Below are 23,053 nucleotides of genomic sequence, written 5' to 3'. Positions count from 1 at the left end.
GACAGCATAGTGTCAGAGTATATTCAGTTAAAACTCGATTGGGGTGGGGGGGAGAGCTGCATTGATATTATTCTAGCTGCAGCTTTTGATATTGTATTCTTTGCGATCCTTCTGCAGCTTCTTGCTGCCTTTGAGAAGGGGAGGCTGGCCCTGGATTGGATTAATTCTTTCCTGGAGCTCAGAGGGCAACCAATTTGCTGGCCCCTTTCTAATCGGCCAACAAGCTCCTCTCCATTGGGGCCTCTTCCCTCAGCCCGATTTTAATTAAAGCCTATATGACTCCACAAGCATCTTTGGTTGAATTGCATGGATTTTAGGTACTGTCCTATGCTGATGACACCCAGCTGCTGCAGGCCGTGGCTGCCCTTTGCAAGGCCTGACTCCAAGCAGTCTTTGATTGGCTGCAGTCCAGCCACTTCATGTGCCTTACGGATAAGTTTAAGATTTTATTATGGGGGTCCTTTTAACCAAATCAGTGGCCTTCTGCGGCCACTTCTCCTCAGCCATCTGTGATTGTTAAGAATTTGTCTGTCAAGCTTCCCACTGGGCTGTCTTTACACCACCGGGTTTCATTAATGGTTGGTGCATGCTTTGGGCTCTGCTCCGAGCCCTAAAAAATGTCTTTGTCCATCTACCTCTAAAAATTAGACAGATGTCCATGTGATGGTCACGTCCTCATTGGACTATGTCAACATTTTGTATCTTTGTCTCCCGGACTTTTTGATTGCCACGCTGCGGGTTGTCAAAAATGCAGCAGCCCCTTTGATTTTAAAGCTCCACTCTTGGACGCGTCAACTAAATTTGTTACTTTGGTTGCTAGTGAAGAAGAGAATTATCTTCAAGGCGCTAACTCTGGCACATAGAGGCTATTTTCCTGTTGGCCCCCAATACCTCGCGGCCATTCTGCTGCATGACTGCACCACAAGTTCTTCGGTCCTCTACATCTTCTCTGGTGGTGGTGCCCAAAGTCAAGCAGGTTAGGAAGGGTGTTTGGTCCTTTTCAGGCGTGGAATCCGCTCCCTACTGGATTTTGCACTAGGTAGTTCTGAATTACTTTTCAGGAAACACCTTAAAACCAGTCTCCTAACTCATGCCTGGATGTAATTGTTGGTGTACTGCTCTTCTGCAGCACCAGATGCTCCAGGTATGAGCCATGCACTTTACAAGACTCCGCTCATTCATTGATTCATTCCAAATATAGCCAGAGATATATTGCCCTCACTTCGACATACAATATTGCCTTTGATTGTGCCATACGATATTATAAATATTGATTCAATTATGTTTTCAATTATTTTCGAGTACATGCTCATCATTTTCATTGTGCCAGATAACACGCCCATGATCGTGCACGAGAATGTTGACCTTCTGGGTGCCAGAGAATGCTGATCGTAGGTGCAGTACATGCGCTTCATGCCACCTAATATTGCATAATATTAATATTGCATATATTGCATAGCATATCACTGCCACTGTGCATTGCTGGACAGTACTACAGAGCCTAAAGGTACCCTGAATAGATTAGAAGCTTCATTTTAAAACACGTATAAAGAAAACACAGCCAGACTCAATAAACGCAATTTAACTCATGGATTGCAGCATAAGCCTCCTAACGCTAATGCTGGCCATACATGTACCGGAAGTGAATAGAATAATATCCCAAAAACACGGTACATTAACTACAAAGCACCCCATTGTGGATACAGTTATCCGAAACAGATAGAATGAATGAAAACGAGAAATTCCTTTGTCAAGGCGATAACATCGCTCCTCTTGGCACTTCCTCTAGAAAGTAATTTTCCGGGCTCAGGTTCTCTTGAAAGAGATAAGCTTCATATGCAGAGTTTTGATGTTATAAAACACGTTCCGAGGGGGTGTCTTTCATTAAGTGTCAAACAGGCTACAAAACTCCTTCACTGTGGACGTACTTTGTCGGCATCAAGACCGCACGCATATTAAAGAGGCTATCCCTTTGTCTTTAAAAATAATTTCACAACTTTTGCCAGCTGGGTTTGTACTGTACATATCTTAAACTGGTATAGCCTCATAGGACTTTGAATAAGTGCCTAGTTGGTCGTAAAGGTGCAAACATTTTCAACACTCTAAAAAATATAGTTTTGCCTCCTGCAGAGCTCCTCAGACACTGTGCCAGGACTTTTGTAGTAATTTGGCGCCACCACTAGATGGCGACCTAGGACTGCTGCCTTACTTTGGATAATGGAAACACTGGCGATTGTTGGGTCTGGTACTTAGTTCATGAACAGACAGATGGGCGAGCCGCAAGCAAACTTGTTGGACCTAATGCCCAGACACAAGCAGAAGAAATTATAAACCGTTTCATAACTTTAGATATGGTTATGGGGTAAAGAGTTATTGCTGCTCCCTGAAGTCGTCCCATTCCCCTCTGGTTGCAATATGGCGAGCTCAAGTTTTCAAATGGGCCCAGTCTGAAGAAGTAGCGCTGAGAAGCTCTAGTCACAAGGTGGGGAAGCAGGTGAACGTGCCTGAGTGGGGCACAATTCTGCTTAAACTGCTTCAACAACCTGATGACAAACACCTGATTGTATAAGAAGGCAACATTATTATGTGGAATGTGTTGAATGGACCAACTATAACCCCATTTCTTTTGTTAACACAGTGTCATAAGATACTTGGCTTATTGTATGGATATCTTACTTGGGTTCCTACACCATAGAACTGGTAAGGCCAGCCTGTTGGATAGTTGATCATTAGGTTAATGTAGTGTGTTATGGTGCTTGAAAGCAAAAGTGTGTCGTATGGCATGCTACTTAGTTGGAAATTGATCAAAATATATATTTTGTTTTGAAAAATTCAGAGTTTTTCAGCTCGGAAGGCTGAACAATACGCATTAGTAGCATAACATACCGCGTTCAGAGGTGCAAAACTGAGACTAGGGAGAGAAACTGCAACAGGGTAATACCATGCCTTGCACAATCGCTGTGTACCAAGGGCGGTAACCTCCAGAAGTAAGAGGACACTTTTAACGAGATCCTTGTAGTGCTTCCCACAGGATTGCCAGGGGACTATCGCAGGCATATATGGTGAATCCCCGCAGGGTCATAACTTTGTAGATAATCCGAGACATGTCCCACTCCTGTCTCTCACTTCTCTGCATTTCTAAATTTACAACTAATCGCACCCGTCGTCTGCGGTGCAATTAGTGTAAAATGTACACACAACAGTCTTATTCCTTGGTGGTGCACGAAGGAAGTGAGAACTTCAAGAGGAAAACATATTTTCCACGTTAAAAACAAGTTGACAAAATAAATCTGAACGTTCACAAACCTCTCAACCCTACATGTGTGGATAAGGATGACCCCGGTAGACACCACAAGCCACGTAAATCGGCAGGAGTTATGTTCCTTAAAGTACAAAAGACGGTAACATTACTAATTCGAGTACCTGATTATAAATCTCCATAATGCATAAACATATTTCTGTGCATTTTACATTTTACAACTATTTATTAGAATATGGCACAAAGAGAATTTTGCTCCAGACACTTTAGGATTGGAAGTAAAATGTTCTTTAAGAAGCCCAAATGTCATTCTTATTGTAATAGGTTTTTTTTGGTAATGACTAATTCACATTAAATGATTCTGCCACTGATCTTTTCATACAGGCTGAAAAATTAACACTGCTGTGCAGCTTATAATTCCTGCTTTTTATTAGCTGTATTGATGCTGCATATTTTTCAATCATTGAGGTGTTAAATAGTTTTTAGGAAGAAAATCGAGTCACTTCTAGGGAAAAGCAAAAGTTCCAGTACACCTCCATAATTTCACGTAATTTTGTGAATTTTGTATTATGCTTGTTGTGCGGAATTCCCCGAAATGATGCCATACTGCTATCTGGCGGAAACACGATAGCAACGCATACCACCACAATGCTAGTAACTGTTGTTTGTGGCATTTGTGTTTTTTCAGCTAATTATTTTTTGTACAAAATGCTTAATTGTGTTCAAAATTGATCTGAATATACATTGTGCAGTAAAATATAGCTCTAAATGCTTTTTTTTGCATTTTGCCTAATTTCACATATTTTTACAAAAGCAAATTCTGTAAATTTCATGTACCCCTAATCACTTCCTTTTTTGCCTCGAAGCCATATACAACACAGGTGTTGCTTAGAAATGGGGCTTCCGGTTATATGGTATTGATCATTATTTATTTTATCATCTTCCTGGTAATTATTTATATGTATCTTTTGGTCAGAGAAAAATGAAGTTGCAGCTTGTGTATTTTTATATGTATTTAAAAGAAAAATATCCAGTCACACTGTGATGCCAACGTTCTCATTCAGCGTTGCAATGCAGCGTTGATTGGTGCAGCGTTGTGATTGGTCTGAGCGCTGTGGTTCAGCGCTCACACGGGTACAGGGAGGCTTTGCATGATCCTCAATAGGCTGTGTAATGCAGTCTGGTGGGGAACATGCAGAGTACGCAGTACTGCTTGGCCGGCCATACGGTCATGTGCACTTGGAGTGCAAACCACTCCCCCCACCATGCCCAGCACCCCCCCCCCCCCCCGTGAGCCACTGACTTCGAAAGGAAAAATACAATGATGATAATAATAGTTACTATCATTGGATTTTTCCTTTGGTGCAGTGCGGTGACGGTCCTCTGGATGCCTCTGCATTATGACTGGTTTGCACACAGCGATGCCATTGCAATGTGAACTATGTACGATAAAACGACCTGCATAATTAATATTAATTAGGCAGGTCACAATTTGAGACCCCTTGTGATTGGTGGCCCCTAGCGATAGACTGCAAATGCAGGCATGGAGGCCGGCAAGGCAGCAGGACTCCCCCCCTGTATTTTCTTTCCAAACCGGAATCATTTTTTTTTTTTAAATGGAGCCAGCACCTCCCCTCGTCACAGGTACTGCTTTTTTAGAAAAATGTTTCCCAATTTAGAAGCCATTTGGGGGTAATGAGCAGGCAGTGGTCCTCTGGACCGCTGCCACAACCACTATGTCCGCCTTACAGGAGTCACAAAGTGCAAGCTGTTCTTAGAGGACACCCTCCCTTTTGCAAATCCGTTACCAGCACAGCTAGAGGTTCACAAAACATTAACACCTTCCTCTCCAATCAGAAATAGGAGGGTGATGCCCCTTTCACGCCCCCTTCTATTTGTGATTCAGAAAAGATCACAAAAGCCCTTTTAAGATTTGAAATAATTGTCTAACTCTTAAGAGGGCTTCAGAACATTAAGAAAAGTCCTTTTTCAGTCACAAACCCTGTGTTTTGGGGAATTGTAGGGTTTACAAAGACAAAGGGTTTAGTTTATCTGGCCCTTAGTGTGCTAAATTGCCATAGAAATAAAGACAAAGGGGCTTATTTACAAGGCAAGGGGCTTGTAAATAAGCCCCAGTATACTTACCTAAAAACATTAGTATTGTGGTACCAGCAAGTGTGCGTATCTATTGCTATTGAAGTTCGCGATAAATTTATTTTCTACTTTTTAACTCCCTATGCTGTCAATGTGCACAGCTACTCCGCAGTTCACCATAATTGGCTGCACGGAAAGACACTCAAAAGAAAATCACACTTCTTTATTTTGTCCGTTTAAAAAATTAATTTATACGTGGAAACAGATTGTTTCATCCATGTGTAAACTTATAAAATGGATGAATGGGTGACTTACTTGTAAATCTTTGTGAGTCAGAGATTTTCACTGTAACCTTGCGCGATAAAAAAACACATAGGAAACTGATTTTGCTTCAAACACCAACGCATGGCTTGCATTATTTAATTGAAGGCATTGTACTCCATACACTTCTTAAAACTTAGGGGCCGATTCAGATCCAGGTCAGAAAGCACTCTGACCGAGTCGGATCCGGAGTGTTTTCAGACCGAGCCTGACCCCTACAGTCCAACCGAGCGAGCAAGATGCACACGTATGCTGTCGGACTCGGTCCGGTCGGACTCCCATAGAAGTCAATGGGAGCCAGTTTTACGACGCGTGCATGCGCTCCCATTGACTGAATGGGTACGTCTCGAAGAAGTGCGCCCCCTACAGTGGGTACGCGTTGGTGCCATCCGCACCGTACATGCCTGTGTTGGGGAGACCCATAGGTCTCCCACTGTGTGTGAGTCGTACGGCTGCGGGTGTTGGGGGGGGGGGGGGGGGGGGGAGTTCCGACACAGACCCCTGAAGTCCGACTCCGGCTCGTACAGGCTGTCCGACGCGTGCATCGTACTGGCTCGGTCGTGAATCGCATCCATTGCACGCCACGGTTAGCTTACGACCAAGACGTACGGAGAGGTTCGGACCCAGACACTACTCGGTCGGTGAATTTCATGTAGCTCACATCATACTGGCTCGCTCGTACAGCTGTACGAGTCGGCCAGAAAACACGCGTACGGCTTGTAGTTTTTCCGGCCGGATCGCGTTCGGTGCCCTTCCGACCCGGATCGGAATCGGCCCCTAAGCAGTAAAAATAGTGTGAAATTAGTTTGCACCATGTTTTGCACTGATTCAAACACTACTTGCTTCCTTCCATTTTATATTAGCAAAACTGGTGCAAGTGAGTTTGCACTTTTTTGCACCGATGCAAAGTTTCTGTAATATAGCCCCATAAGAGGGGCACTATTTTAAGGTTTCACTATCAACAGTCCTTCAGAAGAAACAATGCTTTGTGTTGCCTGGCTGGTGAAACCGATTGTTTTACACTAAATTGAATTCTCTAATTGCCCTACAATGTTTTTAGCTATTATTTTGCCTCTTTGTTCAGTTATGACTAGGTTTGCACCTGCTTCCAAAACATTGCCCAGATCATACAGGTTGGATTACACAGATGGCGACTGAGTCATTTCCATAGGCTTTCAGAATGGTGCAAAATGGCATGTTTGCACAGGACCGTAAGTGCAAATCTAGTTTTTGCCCTTTTAGGGTGGTGTAAATGTAGGGTGAAAAACTGCACCAGTGCAATTTAAGTAATCCAGAATTGTCAATGCAAAATTTTGTAAATGCAGTCTAGAAAATCCTGCCAACTGTTGCCATAACTAGCAGTGTAATTGCCCAGCTTTCCAGATCCTCACTCTCCCAAGTTCGAGATTCTTGCATGTCTACCCTACGCGTTTCTGGATGGACCAGGTAGAAAGCGGTCTCTCCAGTGCGTTTGTCCTGGGGGTCTAAGACAAAGGTCACAGACAGGGGTTTGAAAGTCCTTTCACTTCTACTCAGCTGCTCTTTCTTTGACGATTCCGAGGTCTGACCTCTTGTCTCTTTGTCATTTTCTGTTGCCAGGGAAACATCTGGGAGCAGGTCCTTCGGATCCCCTTCATCTTGGAGATGATGAACACCCTTCCGTTTCTCATCACGGTAAGCTGTTTTCATGAATACCTGTTTGATTGTGCAGCGTGTTTTTTGTAGGAATATGTCATTTTCGCTTTTCGCATCGCTTGACCATCCCGATACAATGTGGCATTTATACGCAGTCGCTTTCTGGAGGGGTGTTGTGGGTTCATCGGCCATGGTGAATATCAGGGGTTGGTGCCGAGGGGACATTGACAAGACTCTCATACCTTCTATGGGACATGATAGCATCGCATTTGCAGTTCACTCCATAATATAAGTGTGTCACCGTCTAACTCAGGCTACTCAACGAGTAGATCGTGAGCTACTGATAGCTCTCCAGCTCCCTGCAAGTAGCTCTCCAGTGTGCCGCACAGCCGACTAAATTAGAAGTTTTTGCTGGGTTGAATGAATATATTGATACCAAATTTGAAAAGTGTGTATTCGAGACGAAAATGTCTCTTTTCAGAATTTATAAGCTGATGTTTGGAGAAAAATGGTTGAATTTCAGAATATATTTAAAGCTTACATTTGAGTGATACATCATGCAGCGTAGGGGAGATTTCTTACTAATATTATTCACTTGGTATCAATGTAAAGGCATTTCACATTGACAAATCATTTTTACATCAATGCTCGGAACACTGCCTGATGCACTGAGGTGAGGACAACTGATAATCTTGCATATCGTCACTATATTGTCTTGTCTGATGTGTTCACTATTACAACTCTAATAATGTTAGTAGCTCGGGATGATTTTCAGTGAACAAAAGTAACTCTTTAATTCAGAAAAGGTTGGAGACCCCTGGTCTAACTGCTGCTCTCTGTTACTGAATTACATGTTCTGCAGGTATGTATGTGGAATTTGTATAGCACAAACCCAACCAGAAAGGCAGATTAGGGCTGTACAGGGTCAAATATAGACATAAAGTCAACACGTGATAGGAATGGTACTTGATTTGTGTATCATTAATGTGGTTTTCTTTAAAGAGGTGGAATCCAGGTCTTTCCTAAATTGGAGCAGTGATGGCTTTATCTGTGTGAGAACTAGTGCCAGTAAAATGTATTTCATTTTTATAACTAGTTTATTTTATAAGTATTTTAAATCTTGTTTTTGGTATGGATGTATTTTCAAATATTTTATTTCAGAAATCTTTGCCTTTGTGCTCTGTAGAATTTTTCAGACTGCCCGACTTGATTGGGAGTCCAGTATTGTAAAATGTCGTTTAATTGCAGTAAGTCGTTGTGCTGTATAAACATCGATTTGTGTGTGTTTGTGCACATGTGTGTGGATGCACAGCTGCAAATAAGTATGATTGTCTGCATACATCTGCCCCTGATGTTTTTAGTGAGGCTCTGAACCACTTCCTACATTCACTGTGTGTTTGCTGTTTAACACTCGGACTCAGGGCCTTATTTAGAATTTGACAGACAGAATACTCTGTCCTATCCGCCAGGTTACGAGAGCAGTACAGTCTATGGCACTTGTAATACAGCAGACAGGATATCTGTCACGTTTTGAGTATCCCATACACTAAACTCTAATAAGGGTCTCAATGTCTCCAGGTTGCATTCTTTTCAAGCACATTTAATAAGTGTAATTAACCCTCTTCTTCGAATAGATGCTCAAGTTTTTTTAAAAAAGGGGCACTAATCATACATCCTTTGCTAAAACACTTTCATATACAATTCCAAAACCTATATCAATTAAGAACACCAACTATTATCATCAGACCATTGAATCCATGTGCAGTTATCATACATTATTAAATCAATTGGCTATCTTAGACCTGATAATAGTTTAAAGGTTATTCAATTTAATTAGTCATATTACAATATTAAAACTTGAATACATTTACCAATTCTATCAATTTCTCACAATAACAGCGCTGATCAAATGTAATAGTTATTTGAAAGATTGGCCCAGTAACAGACGAGACACAAGGTGCATGTCTTGTGAAAACAGGGGTCTCAGGAACTGATAAATTCTGTCATTCAGTTGGGAAAGATATAATTGAGTAACAGAGAGTTTGAATTTAAAAATGATAAGACTGCAGTAGGTGCATTTCTGACTTAGATGCCAAGTAAATGTTGAGTGATAAGATATGAGTGCCTGGTAATGTAATAAACAAGCATTTGCAATGCAATATGTATTGTATTTACGAGAGTATATGTATTGTATTTACGAGAGTTTGAGCTATTGGCATTGTAAATGCCAATGCAAATAGGTTAAACTGTCGCAAAAGCAAGACCTGTTGCATTGCAAATGCAATTTTAGGGAAAGCCCCCCATGCACACTTTCACATTAATGTCGGCCGCGCCCCTTTCTTTAGATGAGCCATGTCTAAAGAAAGGTGTGTATTTACAAGGAACAGTGGTCCCATTCAAGATAAGTCAAGAAAAATATCACCATTACTAAAATAAGAATAGGAATTCACAAGAATGAACAATGCATGTAATGAAAAAGTTTTTATGTTAATTTTAAGAACTATAATAAAGAACAAAAATGAGTGAGCTAGCCGTGAGAAGGTATAAAAGGAAATCAGCCGATTTCCTAAACCCAGGCTGGTGACTTAAAAAGTGACTTTTAAGTAAACAATGCAAATACGAAAAGTCAAATCAACATCTCATACTCTGAAAACAAATGTACAATAAAGTTATGAGTTTAGAGACGTAGGTCAAAGAAAGGTGTGTGGCCACTATTAAAGTGAAAGCGCTGTATGGGGCGCTTTTGCAAAAATAAGCATCTGTTTGTCAAGTTGACAAACAAATGCTTTTTTTTTATAATGTACTCCATGCCACGGTTTCACTTTCATAGCGGCACACCCCTTTCTTTAGATGAGCTGTGTGTAAAGAAAGGGGTGTGGCCGACATTAAAGTAAAAGCGCCATATTGGGCGCTTTTACAAAGAAATATTTGTAATGCAATAAGTCTCGCATTTGAGAGAGTTTAAGCTATTGTCATTTATAATGGCAATAGCTCAAACTCTCCTTAATGCAAGACCTATTTCATTGCAAAGTAGCGGCCGCAATTGTCCTGGGCTACTTTGAAAGTGAAAGCGCACACGAGGTGCTACACGTAGTGCCTGCAGGACCAGAAACTCATTAAAGAAAATAGTGCTTACAGACTAAAATAAACATACAGTGTAAACGCCGAAGTAAAATGGCCTGTCCTCATGGGAGTTTACAAATGAAGACAAGGTGGTACTGAGGGACTAAAAAGCCTATAAACGAATCAGAAGTCAGAATTTTCGAAGGACAATGACACAAGCCAATGAAAAATATGGGCGAAGAGTGGGCGGGCCTCATTTCCATAATCTAATACAGCATGCCTCACAGAGCAGGGCTTGCGCTGCCCCGGCTCGACACAAAAAGGGAAAGTATGTTAAGTGCCATTGAAAGAATTCTTTCAACATAACGCAAACTTAGTGGGATAGATGGGATACAGAATTGAATCAAAGGATGTCTAAACATGTCTAAGCGGTGAGGTGCTAGTTAAAACCGTATGCAGAAAAGGGAACTGAGATAAGACCGGTGATTAGTCATCCAAAACAGAATGTTGTTCTGCAGACACCATAGGTTTTCTAAAGCCAGAAGGTTTCAGCGGGGACTTAAGGCCTTGTTTAAGGAAGAGGTGAACTGAACCATTTCCTGAAATATTCAGAAATCTTGCCACCCTCCCACCACATTCTCCAATTCATTTAAACATCAAGGAAAATGGATTCCCTGATGGCTGAGCCACCCATGTCAGCTTCCAATGGCAATGGCGTTGGAAGTGTTTTGTTGGAACAGCAATGTCCCTTGCATGGTAAATAGACCTATAGACCTGTAGCCCTTGTCAGAGTGCCTGATTGCATGCAAAACAGTTTTTTTCTGCCTTATTGTTTGGTCTGTTGTGTTCCGTAGTGTTCCATAGTCCTTAATACAGTCAAGTGGTCCTGGTGAACAAGCAAGGATCTATAGAAATGGGTTTTTCTGTGGACTAGAGGGTCCTCAACGTGCTGACCAAGAAAGATGTGCACCCAATTTTCAGAGCTGATAAGTTGCTGGACCAGTTGGGTGCTGCTCACTCCTTTAGACCAGTGTCTTTTGGCAAATGGCATTAGCACCCAGTGCTAACAAGAAGCTCAAATTCTCTAAGCCAGAAGGATTGAACCAGTTTATTTTAATGCATTTTGGGCTCAGGAATTCTCCTGCCACTTTTCATCTGCTAGTGAACTATGTTCACTCAGGGCTGAATGAGTTCTGTGTGACTTACCTGTACGACAATGCCATCTTTACAGTATATGGGACGACCGTATGAGGCACCTAGAATACATTTTGGTTACCATACAGAGAGTGAAACTGACCATCAAGGCAACAAAATGCTAGCTGGGGAAGGCCTCTGTAATCTACACTGAACATTAGACCAGCAACAGAGAGATCCGCCTGAAAGATGCTAAAATGCAGTCTGTGTTGGAGTGGGAAGTTCCCACCATCCAAACTAAAGTGAGAGCCTTACTAAAACTCACTGAATGTAAACAGGTATGTACCCCTGCCCACCTATGTATAAAACGGGTATCCTGACTTTTTGTTTAGCCCTATCAGCACACTACTCTTGCATGTGCTCAAGGGCCTAGTCCTGTCTCTGGTACCCTAAGGAGTGCAAAAATCATGCCCTCACAGTAGGCTTAGAACTACTGTCTGTAGAGTCTTTCCCAGCCTGGGTACCCGCCAATGCATGTGCCACACAGAGCTTAGTATTAGACGTCTTTATTCTGCTGCATTTAAATGCGAACTCAACATTCTAAAACAAGCTTTCATGGCATTGTGCTCTGACACCGACATCACAGCTCTGCGGAGTCCGTTAGGAGCCAAAAGGGCTCCATCCTAAAATATGGCAAGACATTACATCTTCCCCTCTGTTAAATAATGTAATTTCGTTGCAAATCATCATGAGTGTGTATGTGTGTATATATATATATTCCTTCGAAACTCCTACTGAAAAGAGCAGAGGTGGGCACGCCAGGCAAGTCAAATTATTTATTTATTTTTCACAGTGCAATGTGCGTCCTGACGCGTTTCAGCTGGTCCCAGCCTTTCTCAAAGTCATTCTCTTTACATTCATTCAAATTTAAAGGCACAGCGCATCATAGACATAGAAAAACACAACATCCGTTGCTTTACATGCCCTAATCATTATGCATACTGTCTTTTAAACTGGCTACGTACATATCCATTTCAAAATCATTTTTTTTTTATTTATGCTCTTTTTTGATTTTTATAAAAATTATTTTATATTAAAAAAAACAAGCCAACTTAACATTTTAATTCATCCTATATTCCATACTTAGACCTGGGAAACATTTTGGAAGCAAACTCTTGGGCCAGTGCCCTAACCAAATAACAGCATCACATGAGATAACGGGAATCCTACCAATGGTTTTTATGAAATAAGCATGGCCAGCTCAGAACATTCTGATCATCCTGAATACACTACACACATCATACGAGCTATAAATGAGAGGACATAAATAGATAAATTGATAGCGAATATTATATAATGTCCAATGAGTCCATTACCATGAAATATGTAATTGAGTCATATATAAGTATATTCACATAAAAATGCTATATGAAACATATAAATGTAATCCTTCTCTATAAATATAAAGAGCTTTAAATATACAAAACATATGTAGTGCATAAAGTGTGTATATATATATATATCAATCAATCAATCAATTAGCTTTATTCGGCAATTAAGTCATAAAAGCACATTTACAAACATTACATATAGATACATATAAATACATATAAATTACCTAAGAAGATAAAATTGCAATTAAATTTATGAATAGCCGACGAGCTTGGATTATAAAATATAAAAGTTAAAAAAGCTAAACATGTCAATTTATAGTATACAGAAAGTAACTAGACATTGCATTCACAACCCAGCTCTCCAGCAGTCGACATCAAGATATTTCTCCATGGAAAATTTGCAAGATTAGATGCTAGTTCAAAAGAAAGGAGCTGGCAGCTTGCCTCAGGGCTTTTGTTCTTATACTCAAGGCCCACCCTAGGAATTTGGCCACTGCTATACATGTTGGGGGAGTGGGATCGGTGGACAGAATGCGAAGAGCTATGGCATATCTTCTGATACCCAAAAACTTGCAGATGGGTTGTATCCATCTTTTGCGAGGTGCCACATACATTGGGCAGAAAAATAGTACGTGTCCGATGTTCTCACATATTTCAACACATCTGTAGCATTTATCATTATTGCTGCCTAGCCTCCCCCATCTAGAGGTAAATTCTGCTATGGGTAGTGTACCCACCCGCAGCTGGAAATATAACTTACGATCAGAAGTTTTTTCAATAATATCCCAGTAATCCTCTAAGTGGGGAAGAACTTTTAGATCAAAAAAACGGGCTGTTAAATGGGTCAAAAGGCCTTGCGTGATTTCCAGCTTGTAAACCCATTCCCAATACATGTTTTTCAGATTTTCTTTAGATGGGAAAACAGTGTTTAAAGGGTTTTTCCAGAGATCTATCAGGCCTATACTTCCCAAAATGGATTTTATTCCTGACAGCCATGGTATTTTGTGGGACCTGTCAGATTCTATGATGTCCATAAAGCCACTCCTATAATGAATTAATTCGTCGGTACACCAAAGACGACGCCAGTATAATATTGGACGTAGCCTCGCCAGATGTTCCAGGTTTTTTTTGCCCAAGTCCAATAATAGCGGTCGCAGTGGTGTACTGGAAGGAAGGTTTGTGACTTTACGCAAAAAAGCATTTTCTAGAGCTTTCAAGCTATTCAAGTTGTTAAAGCCCCAGAGCTCAGCCCCGTAGAGGCATGAGCCCAGGACCTTGGTTCCGTAGATTTCTAGAACTGGGGAAATTGGCTTAGTAAGTGAGGTTTTGAATCTAGCCAACAAGGCCCCTGCTTTTTGTTTATGTTGTAGGCCGGCACGATCTAATTGACAACCCCAACGCATGCCTTTTTGCAATGTTATCCCTAGATATATAAATGATGTCACTTCCTCCAAGGGCAACTTGTTCATGTATATTTTCCCTTTAAAGGTTTTTGATCCATTAAAAGACATGAACTTCGTCTTCCCCGTATTTACCTCCAGTCCCCTCTCAGTGCAAAATTCTTCGAAACACCCAACAGCCTTCTGCAAACCGCTAGGGGTCTTAGAGATTATCAGCGTGTCATCCGCAAACATGAGGATAGGGATACGCACTCCTGCCAGACTCGGCGCGTCGGTGGGGGTCCGCGAGAGCCAACCGGCCACCCTATTGACGAAGAGCGAGAACAGGGTCGGCGCCAAAACGCACCCCTGCCTCACTCCCCAGTCAACTGGGAAGTCGTCGGTCACCTCCCCCGGGCCACCCCAGCACACCCTGGCAACGTTTCCCTCATGCAAGCGGATGATCACGGTGAGAAGTTCGGGTGCTATTCCCAGTTCCATCAGGACCTGCCAAAGCTTGCTTCTTGGGACCAAATCGAATGCAGCTTTTAGGTCCACGAAGACCGCATAGAGGGCGCCTTTCCCCAAGACCACCGTCTTCCAGTATAGATTGACAAAACGGAAGACTTGGTCGATTGTACTTGTCCGGGAACGGAACCCTGCCTGGATAGGACTTAAGATGTCGTGGTCATCCATCCAAGTTTGGATTTTGTAAAGAAGCATACGGCCTACGATCTTTTGGACCGAATCAATCAAACTGATTGGTCTGTAATTACTTGGGATTGATTTGTCTCCTTTTTTGAATACAGGGACAATTTCAGCGCCCTTCCATGAGGGCGGGATTTCCGCTCCCTGAGCAATTGCATTGGCAAGTCGCATAATATAACTGGACCAGAGGCTTCTGTCATCAGTGAACACATCGGCAGGGATGCCATCCATTCCCGGGGCCTTTCCCCGAACAACTCCGTCTAGTGCTCTATCCACATCCTTAAGTGTAAATATGGCCTTTTTATAAAATACATGGGGAAAGGTCTCAGTAGGGGTATTTTGGGAGGGCGCGGCATATTGGGGTTTGAAGTGGTCTGTCCAAGCGTTCTGTGGCACACTGTTTTGGGGACGCTCTGCTATACCACCCCTATCCCATTTGTATGTGTCCCAGAAGGCTTTACTGTTCTGGCTTTTTGAGGCCTCGAGGAGATCCTTCCAAATTTCATTTTCCCAGGTTACCTTTGCCTCTTTAAGAGATTTCCCGTAATTGGATCTGGCAAATCTTACGAGTGTTGAGTCTTTCTGCTTTAGCGCACTACCTAGTTCATCCCGGGCTTTCCTGCACTTGTTATTATACCAGCCCACTTTTCTTTGGGGCATGGAACTCCTTATAGGGGCAGGTTTGAGGAAATATTTCCGCAGGCCCGCAAAAAGCCTTACGTGAATTTCCACTATACGTTGGTGGGAGTCCTGACCCTCAGCTGATAGACCCAGTTCTTCCAGTGCAAGAGTGACTTCTTCTTTTATCGCTAATAGGACCCCTGGGTCTTCGGCGACCCGATCCCATTTTAGGTGGCGCATATCGTTAGACAGGTGATGCTCTGGCTCGTGTGTAGCTTGTAGCTTTTCAATAACGCCAAGTAAAGATGAATTAAATGTTGAGACTAGCGGGTGATGGTCACTCTCAGTTCGGTTAACTACCTCCATATCTATAAAATAGGGCCAGAGTTTAGCATGAATCAATAAATAATCAATTCTGCTTGCCCTACGGCCGTTGTCAAAGGTATTTGAACCGCATTTGTCAGACGGGCTCCTGCCATTGGCTGCCCTCAAATGACTCCCTAGACATAATCCGCTTAGCTGGATTGCTGCCCCAGACCACCTTTTTACTGGGGCAATCTCAAGGGGGTGGAATTCCCCAACTTGCGTCTTCTTCAGCAGTAAGCTGGGATATGTCATGATCCAAGGGCTCAAACGAGGCATTAAAGTTGCCTCCTATGATGGGTAAATAGTTTGAGGGCAAGGAGTCGATTAATTCTTCCAGCAATTGTACTACTGGGGACTTTTTCCCCCCCGGCAGACCTCGTGCGTAAACGTTAAAAATTTCGAGGTTTACCCGTCCTTTGAAACAATCTTTACAGATAAGATGTCTTCGCTAATGTTAGAACTTTGAGTGACTCGGCATCCTAGGTCTTGTTTAATCCATATAGTTAGTCCGCCTGATGGGCGACCTCTTCTTCTGTTTGAGGCTGGTATATAATAGTTGAGAAATCCACTGCATAACAGGGGATCTGTCAGCCAAGTCTCTTGAAAGAGACACATATCAAATTTTGATATGAAACCCAGCCATTCAGGATCTACTATTTTTTGACCTAGGCCTGCTATATTCCAGGACATTATTAACAATTGTCCTCTTGCTAACAGTCCATCCTTATAAGGTCTTAGGATCCCTTGTGATGGGCTTGAGCTTTCCCTTACTAAGGAAGTCAAATTGTTAATACTACTACTACTCACATTAGTTAGAGTGCCAAGCTCGACATTACCAGTTATACCAACTGCCACTGTGGCAGAACTCAGTGGGGCTATAGGACCGATCCCGGTTGGTGACCGGTGTTTTTCCCCCACCTGGCGCAGAGCCGGTAATGTTTGGTTAATAATAATGTTTATGCCAGCATTATCGTCCTCAGTTGGGGTAAAGCAAGCTACCTGTTTTTCTACAAGGGATACATATGCGTTGCTTGGGTGTTTCCTTGACCTACAAGAGTTTGGTCGTCAATCGCAGTCTTCGAGGCCAGAGGACCGAATACCTTCAGACTGCACATTAGGGCATCTGTTATTTCTAGGCCACGTATCAATGCCTCTGTAGCCGAAATCCACTATATTGGGCTGTTGGCAATTGCCGTAGAAGAATGACAAAGGCAGAGAAAGAATAGGAGTACAAGGGTTTGTGTTCGGCCAATGGCGAATGTGCTCAACTGCCCTTAAATCTCTTAAGTTGATTATTACACAATCTCCTTCTATATTTTTCTTTTTGGGGCCCACCCAGTTGACTCGGCGCACAAAGAGGATTTCTGTTGATACATTCTGGGGTAAGGGGCGATTGGAATTTAGCCAATACACACACTTATTCTTCAGATCCCTGTGGTCCTCCCTAGAGTCTAGACCCAAGGGCTTAACTCCTGCCAATATTATCACATAGGGGCTTGACTCAGGGGGGAGGTGTATGTTTGGATGTTTCCTTGTTGCTAGGAGGCTATGAGCTTCCCTTTCTGCTTCTTTTGTCGCCTGGCTACTAATGATTATCGCTTGTGAATTACCCCCGCTCTCTGGGTTACCTACATAGGGGGTGTGCATTGTGTTCCCAGTTGCCTTGTCAGGCGGGTTAGTTTTAGCAATGGTTGGGTTAAGAATGGGTGCAGTATCAATGGTTGGGACATTTTTGTTTGGAGGTTTCTCAGTAGATTTTTCGCACCCCCGGCAGTTGGTGGCATGTTTCTGCCGGGACTGCGATGATGAACACATCAGCTCCAAACATTGTATATGTGCCGAGCCGAAACGTTATGACGACAGCCTAACCGAATAAACTCAGCACTTTAACAAAGGTCCGTGTCCGCCTGTGAATTTGGATTCCGTTGCATTTCGTTTTCCTGTTGCACCAGCGGTCTTTGGATATATATATATATATATATATATATATAATCTACTGGTGGTCGCCAGTAGATAGTTATAGTTAGGACCGTGTTTCCATAGGAAATCTGAAAATTCTATTTTGAATAACTTTGGCGTCGGTTGACGAATCTTCGCGAAATTTTCAAAACTAATGGGGCGCTCCGCTCAGCTCCTACCCTGAAAGTCTCGGGGGGGATTCGTCAAGACTGGGGCCGAGAAAAAAGGGGGGTCCCAAAACACGTTTTCCCCATGCATTTTCCCATAGGACCTTTAGTTGACGATAATGCAGCTCCCACGGTTGTAATTAATTTTTAATGAACAATTGGGACATTTAAACTTACCAAAGGATAATGGCTCTCGCTGTAGGACTCTGGGTCCCATCATGCATTTTGTTAACCTATGCACTATGCAAACGCCCACTGGGGGCAGCAACAATTAATGGTAAGTTCCGGAAATGAATAAATACCGGATATGCAAAACGGCGAGTTTTTTTTAATGTTCCTTTTGAGCCCAGGAAGGAGTCTTGCTACTCTGTAACGCGTTGGCATTATTAATGAATTTTGGTGCAGAGAGGCGGGCTGCTATGTGAAAGCCAGATGGTTGGAGGGATGTAGAGTGTGCTCCTGTGCGCATGGGCACATTGTTGGAAAATAATTTACACGGCGGTCCAGCTGTGGGGAGCTGCACCATCGTCAACTGGTGAAGAAATAGGTAGCCAGTTGACTGAGGCTGCCGTCTGAACTATCAGAAAGGGAACAGCACATCACTCTCGCAGATTGAGTCTGCCTGTCTGCGCCATTGCCTACTAAGGTTGCAATGATTTTTTAATGAACAATTGGGACATTTAAAATTACCAAAGGAAAATGGCTCTCGCTGTAGGACTCTGGGTCCCATCATGCATTTTGTTAACCTATGCACTATGCAAACGCCCACTGGGGGCAGCAACAATTAATGGTAAATTCCGGAAATGAATAAATACCGGATATGCAAAACGGCGGGTTTTTGAATGTTCCTTGTGAGCCCAGGAAGAAGGAGTCTTGCTACTCTGAAACGCTTTGGCATAATTAATGAATTTTGGTGCAGAGAGGCGGGCTGCTATGTGAAAGCCAGATGGTTGTCAGGATGTTGTGTGCTCCTGTGCGCATGGGCACATTGTTGGAAAATATATATATATGTATATATATATAGATAGATAGATATCCGAAGCACTCCGCCCTTCTCTCAGGAACAGGAGCACGGACCACAAGTAGGTGCAGATTTAAATATTTATTTGGCTCAAACAAACAGCAGCAGCATAACGTGTTTCAGCTCTCTAAGAGCCTTGATCACATGACACGCTTCACGGTATGTGGTTGGCTTATATACCCTTTTCTTACATTTTTTTTCAATTTTTCTTTTTCTTTTTCCCATTTGCATTACATTGACAAGTGCCTATATTTGTGCAAGGACAAGCATAGAAATAGTAAACATATTGCCTATCTCCACACGATATAGAATTATAGTCAATATATATATATATATATATACACATTCGGGTTTAAATACCACAACAATGCATTTAAAATATATTAAAGCGATATACAATTCAAATCATCGTGACTTTAAAATCAAGAGTACTGCTGATGTTAACCTAGAAAACCCCATACATGGTTTTGGGGGATTCTACATTAAATGTTTGTCTAACACCTATATACCGGTTTAAATACCGTTATTTGTAACTTTGTCAACTGATTATCCCGAGCAGGGATAGTTTTTAAAGTGCTGGTGCAGGATACAATACTATTGATGTAAACCATATTTTTCTATAGACCTTGCAGTTGGTAAAAAACATGTGTCAGTGCAATTTTCGATCCCGTGCAAAATAAGCAATTTAAATCTAATGTGTATATTAACTATAAGCATTATAAAAACTGTGTATAAAAATGTGTAAAAACTTTAAAAAGTAGGGTTTGGGCGGTCAGTTAAATCCTTGTGGCTTGTTAAAATATGTCTATTGATGATTTTTTCTTGTACCTGTTTAAACAGTGACCCTTATTATAACATTAGAGGCAGGTATAGAGTTCCTCTGTAATAGTCAGGCCCCCCCGGGTCTTTATTATCTAGGTCTAGAATATATTGTGTTTCCAGACGTCTAAGGGCCTTCTCTCTGTCTCCCCCTCTTTTATTTGGTGGGATAGCATCAATCAAAAAATACTTTAGGTTCTCTGGGTCTGCGTTGTGCACTTCACCAAAGTGCCGCGCTACTGGATATGTAATATTCTTATTTTTGATAGCCCTAATGTGCTGGAGTATCCTCCTGTACCCCTGTAGTATGGTACTACCAATGTATCGTAGAGCACAGGGGCACTCCGGCACATAGACCACAGGGTCAGATTTGCAAGACAAAGTTTTGTTGATGGGCCTTTTATGATTACTGAAAGGAGTTTTGTAGGTAGTTTTATTTAATCCAAATTGGCAAGCCCTGCAAACTTTGCAACGGTGGAAGCCCTTCCTTTGCGACAGCCAAGTACCTTTGGTTTAGTGAAATGGATCATTGTGGACTAATACGTCCTTCATGGAAGGTGCCCTGGTGTAAGTTATGGCTGCCCTTTTAGGGAGTAGGTGGCCGATAACAGGGTCATCTAGGATTAGGGGCCAGTTCTTTCTGATAATGTTTATGATGGCCTTATCTTGCCTACTGTATCCAAGAATTAACCTGCAAACTTGAGTGTCTTTGACCTGAGTTTTTTCTGTATCAGTGGTTTTATGGATGAGGCTCTCTCTTGTGACAGCATTACTTTTCTTAATGGCAGTGTGAATGCATTTGGCTGAGTAACCCCTTGCCAGAAATCTGTTGGTGCACGCCAGTTGGGCTGTTTTGAAGTCCTCCTCACAACTACAGATCCGCTTGAGCCGGAGCATCTCCCCATAGGGGATGCTCTGTATCAAGTGCTGTGGGTGAGAACTTCTTGCATGTAGCACTGAGTTGCCCGCTGTTGGCTTTCTATGCAACTTGGTCTCCAGTCGGCCATTTTTTATATAGACTTGGACATCTAAAAAAATAATAGATGGCAAGATGATTGAGGCTGTGAAGTGTAGATTGAGACTGTTGACATTAAGTTCTTTGACAAATTGTTCAGCTTCACATTTTGTATCTTGCCAAATTACAAAGAGGTCATCTATAAACCTTAGCCAGATCTTGATATTGTTGGTGACTGTGGTGGTGTGTTCCTTTAGAAGTACCAGCTCCTCCCACCACCCCATGTGTAGGCAGGCATAGCTGGGGGAGAAGCTGGCCCCCATCGCTACCCCTCGTTGTTGTTGGTATAAGACATTCTGGAATAAAAAGATGTTATTTAAACAGAAGTCTACCATATTCAAAAGCATTTTGTTGTGCTGAGTTAAGTTTGGGGTTCTTCTCGCTAGATAGTGTTCAAGTGCCCTCAGTCCATCATGGTGGTTAATGGACGTGTAGAGCGATGTTACATCCAAAGCAATGAGTTGAAATTCATCATGCCAATCAAAGTTCTGAATTTTGGATAGAAATTCTCCTGTGTCCCTGATATAGGAAGGGAGCTGTTGTACATATTCCTGTAGATAAAAGTCTACATATTGCGATGTTTTCTCAAGGAGACTATTGCATGCAGACATGATTGGCCTTCCTGGGGGTTTGGAAGAGTTTTTGTGTATCTTGGGTATGAAGTACAATATAGGGGTTACCGGGTTATCATTTCGTAGATATTAAGTAGTCACAATACCTGCATTCTTTCATGCTACCAGTTTCATATTGTATTCATTGTACATAGATTTCAAGGCAAGTTGATCACTGCGACGGTAGCATTTTCTATCTGATAGTTGGTTCATTGCTTCCTCTACATAATCATCTTTTTTCCATAGAACTAGATTTCCGCCTTTGTCTGCATTGCGGATAGCTATGTTCTTGTTGGTTTTGAGTTTGTCCATCAACAAGTGGTATTGGATTTCCTGTTTGTTACTTTTCTGTCTAGTAAACCTCTGTACTTTATGATTCAGTCGTTTGATCCCCGTTATCTGCTCCTGAAAAATGTCTATGGAGTCCCTAGGTGTGATGGGATTGAACTTGGATCGAGGTTTAAATGGAGTGGTTGTTGTAGTCGGTTTAGTCACCGCACTGCTGGCCACACTTTCCATGCTGTTAATATTTGTTGCAGTGCTGTATTCATTGGCTAGTTCCTGCAGATCTGCTGGAAGTCGCATGTCTGAAGCGGTCAAATTGAAGAAAGGAGGACTGCTTGTTGTGTGCTCAGGCTGTTCTATTGTCTCATCAGTTGTTGATTTATGTTGGAGAAAGTACTTTTTTAATTTGAGTTTTCTTATGCTTTTAAATATATCCAATCTTGTAGTTGCATAGTCAAATGAACTTACAGGGCAGTAGGAAAGCCCTAGTGATAGTAATTGTTCCCCTGCTTTGTTGAGATCAACTTCTGTAAGATTTATTATCATCTGACTGTTGCATTGTTTATATTCAGTTACCGTCTCCAATTGCGCCTGGCTTGTCGTATTCTTTTTTTTGGTTATTCGTTGGTTGGCCTTTCGCCTCTCCCGGTGTTTGGCAGATCGACTTTTGATTGTCTGTTTGATTGATTTATTCTGGGGTGTAGAGTATTCCGGCGTTCGTAGACCAGAAAATCCACCTCCTCTGCAAGTGATATCTTGGCCGGTATTTGTTTGCTGGCCTGCATGCGATCATCTGCTTCTGTTTCGCTTTCCAGCGCTGAGCTCAGTTCAGAGTTGGAGGTCATACTTGGTCCCGCTTTGCCTCCTGTGGTGCTTTCTCTAATGGCTCGCGCTTCTCCATATTTCGAAACTTTGAGTGCATCGTATTTTTTGGCAAAGGTGAATATGCGCCCTGTTTCGTAATCTGTGCGATCTCTGTGAAATTTGTAGGCCTTTCTTTCACGGATCTTGTCCTCTTTTTTGAGTCGTTTTGTCATTTCATCTTTCAGTTTGGATATTTCATCGTTTAATCCCATTGACCTTAACTCAAGAGTTTAGTGCCTCAATTTGATCTTGCAACTTTGCACTATCTTTTTCTGCATATTTCACTAATATAACGATTAATCGCCTTGATGATTCGAGATTAGTTTCAGCCCACTCCA

The 23,053-nt window shown here is 42.2% G+C and overlaps 1 protein-coding gene across 1 annotated transcript in view; it reads left to right on the top strand.

Annotated features, from left to right (window-relative positions):
* Positions 1-23,053, top strand: part of LOC146833056 (potassium channel subfamily T member 2-like) — a 783,113-nt gene that overhangs the window by 46,330 nt on the left and 713,730 nt on the right. Inside the window, exon 7 of the mRNA XM_085599884.1 lies at positions 7,274-7,348. Within this exon, the coding sequence (XP_085456010.1) occupies positions 7,274-7,348 (75 nt within the window). The remainder of the gene's footprint in view (positions 1-7,273; positions 7,349-23,053) is intronic.

The sequence above is a fragment of the Triturus cristatus genome, chromosome 4_2 (assembly GCF_964204655.1).
Source record: "Triturus cristatus chromosome 4_2, aTriCri1.1, whole genome shotgun sequence".
NCBI lineage: Eukaryota > Metazoa > Chordata > Amphibia > Caudata > Salamandridae > Triturus > Triturus cristatus.
This window is presented reverse-complemented; position numbering and strand designations above follow the sequence as displayed.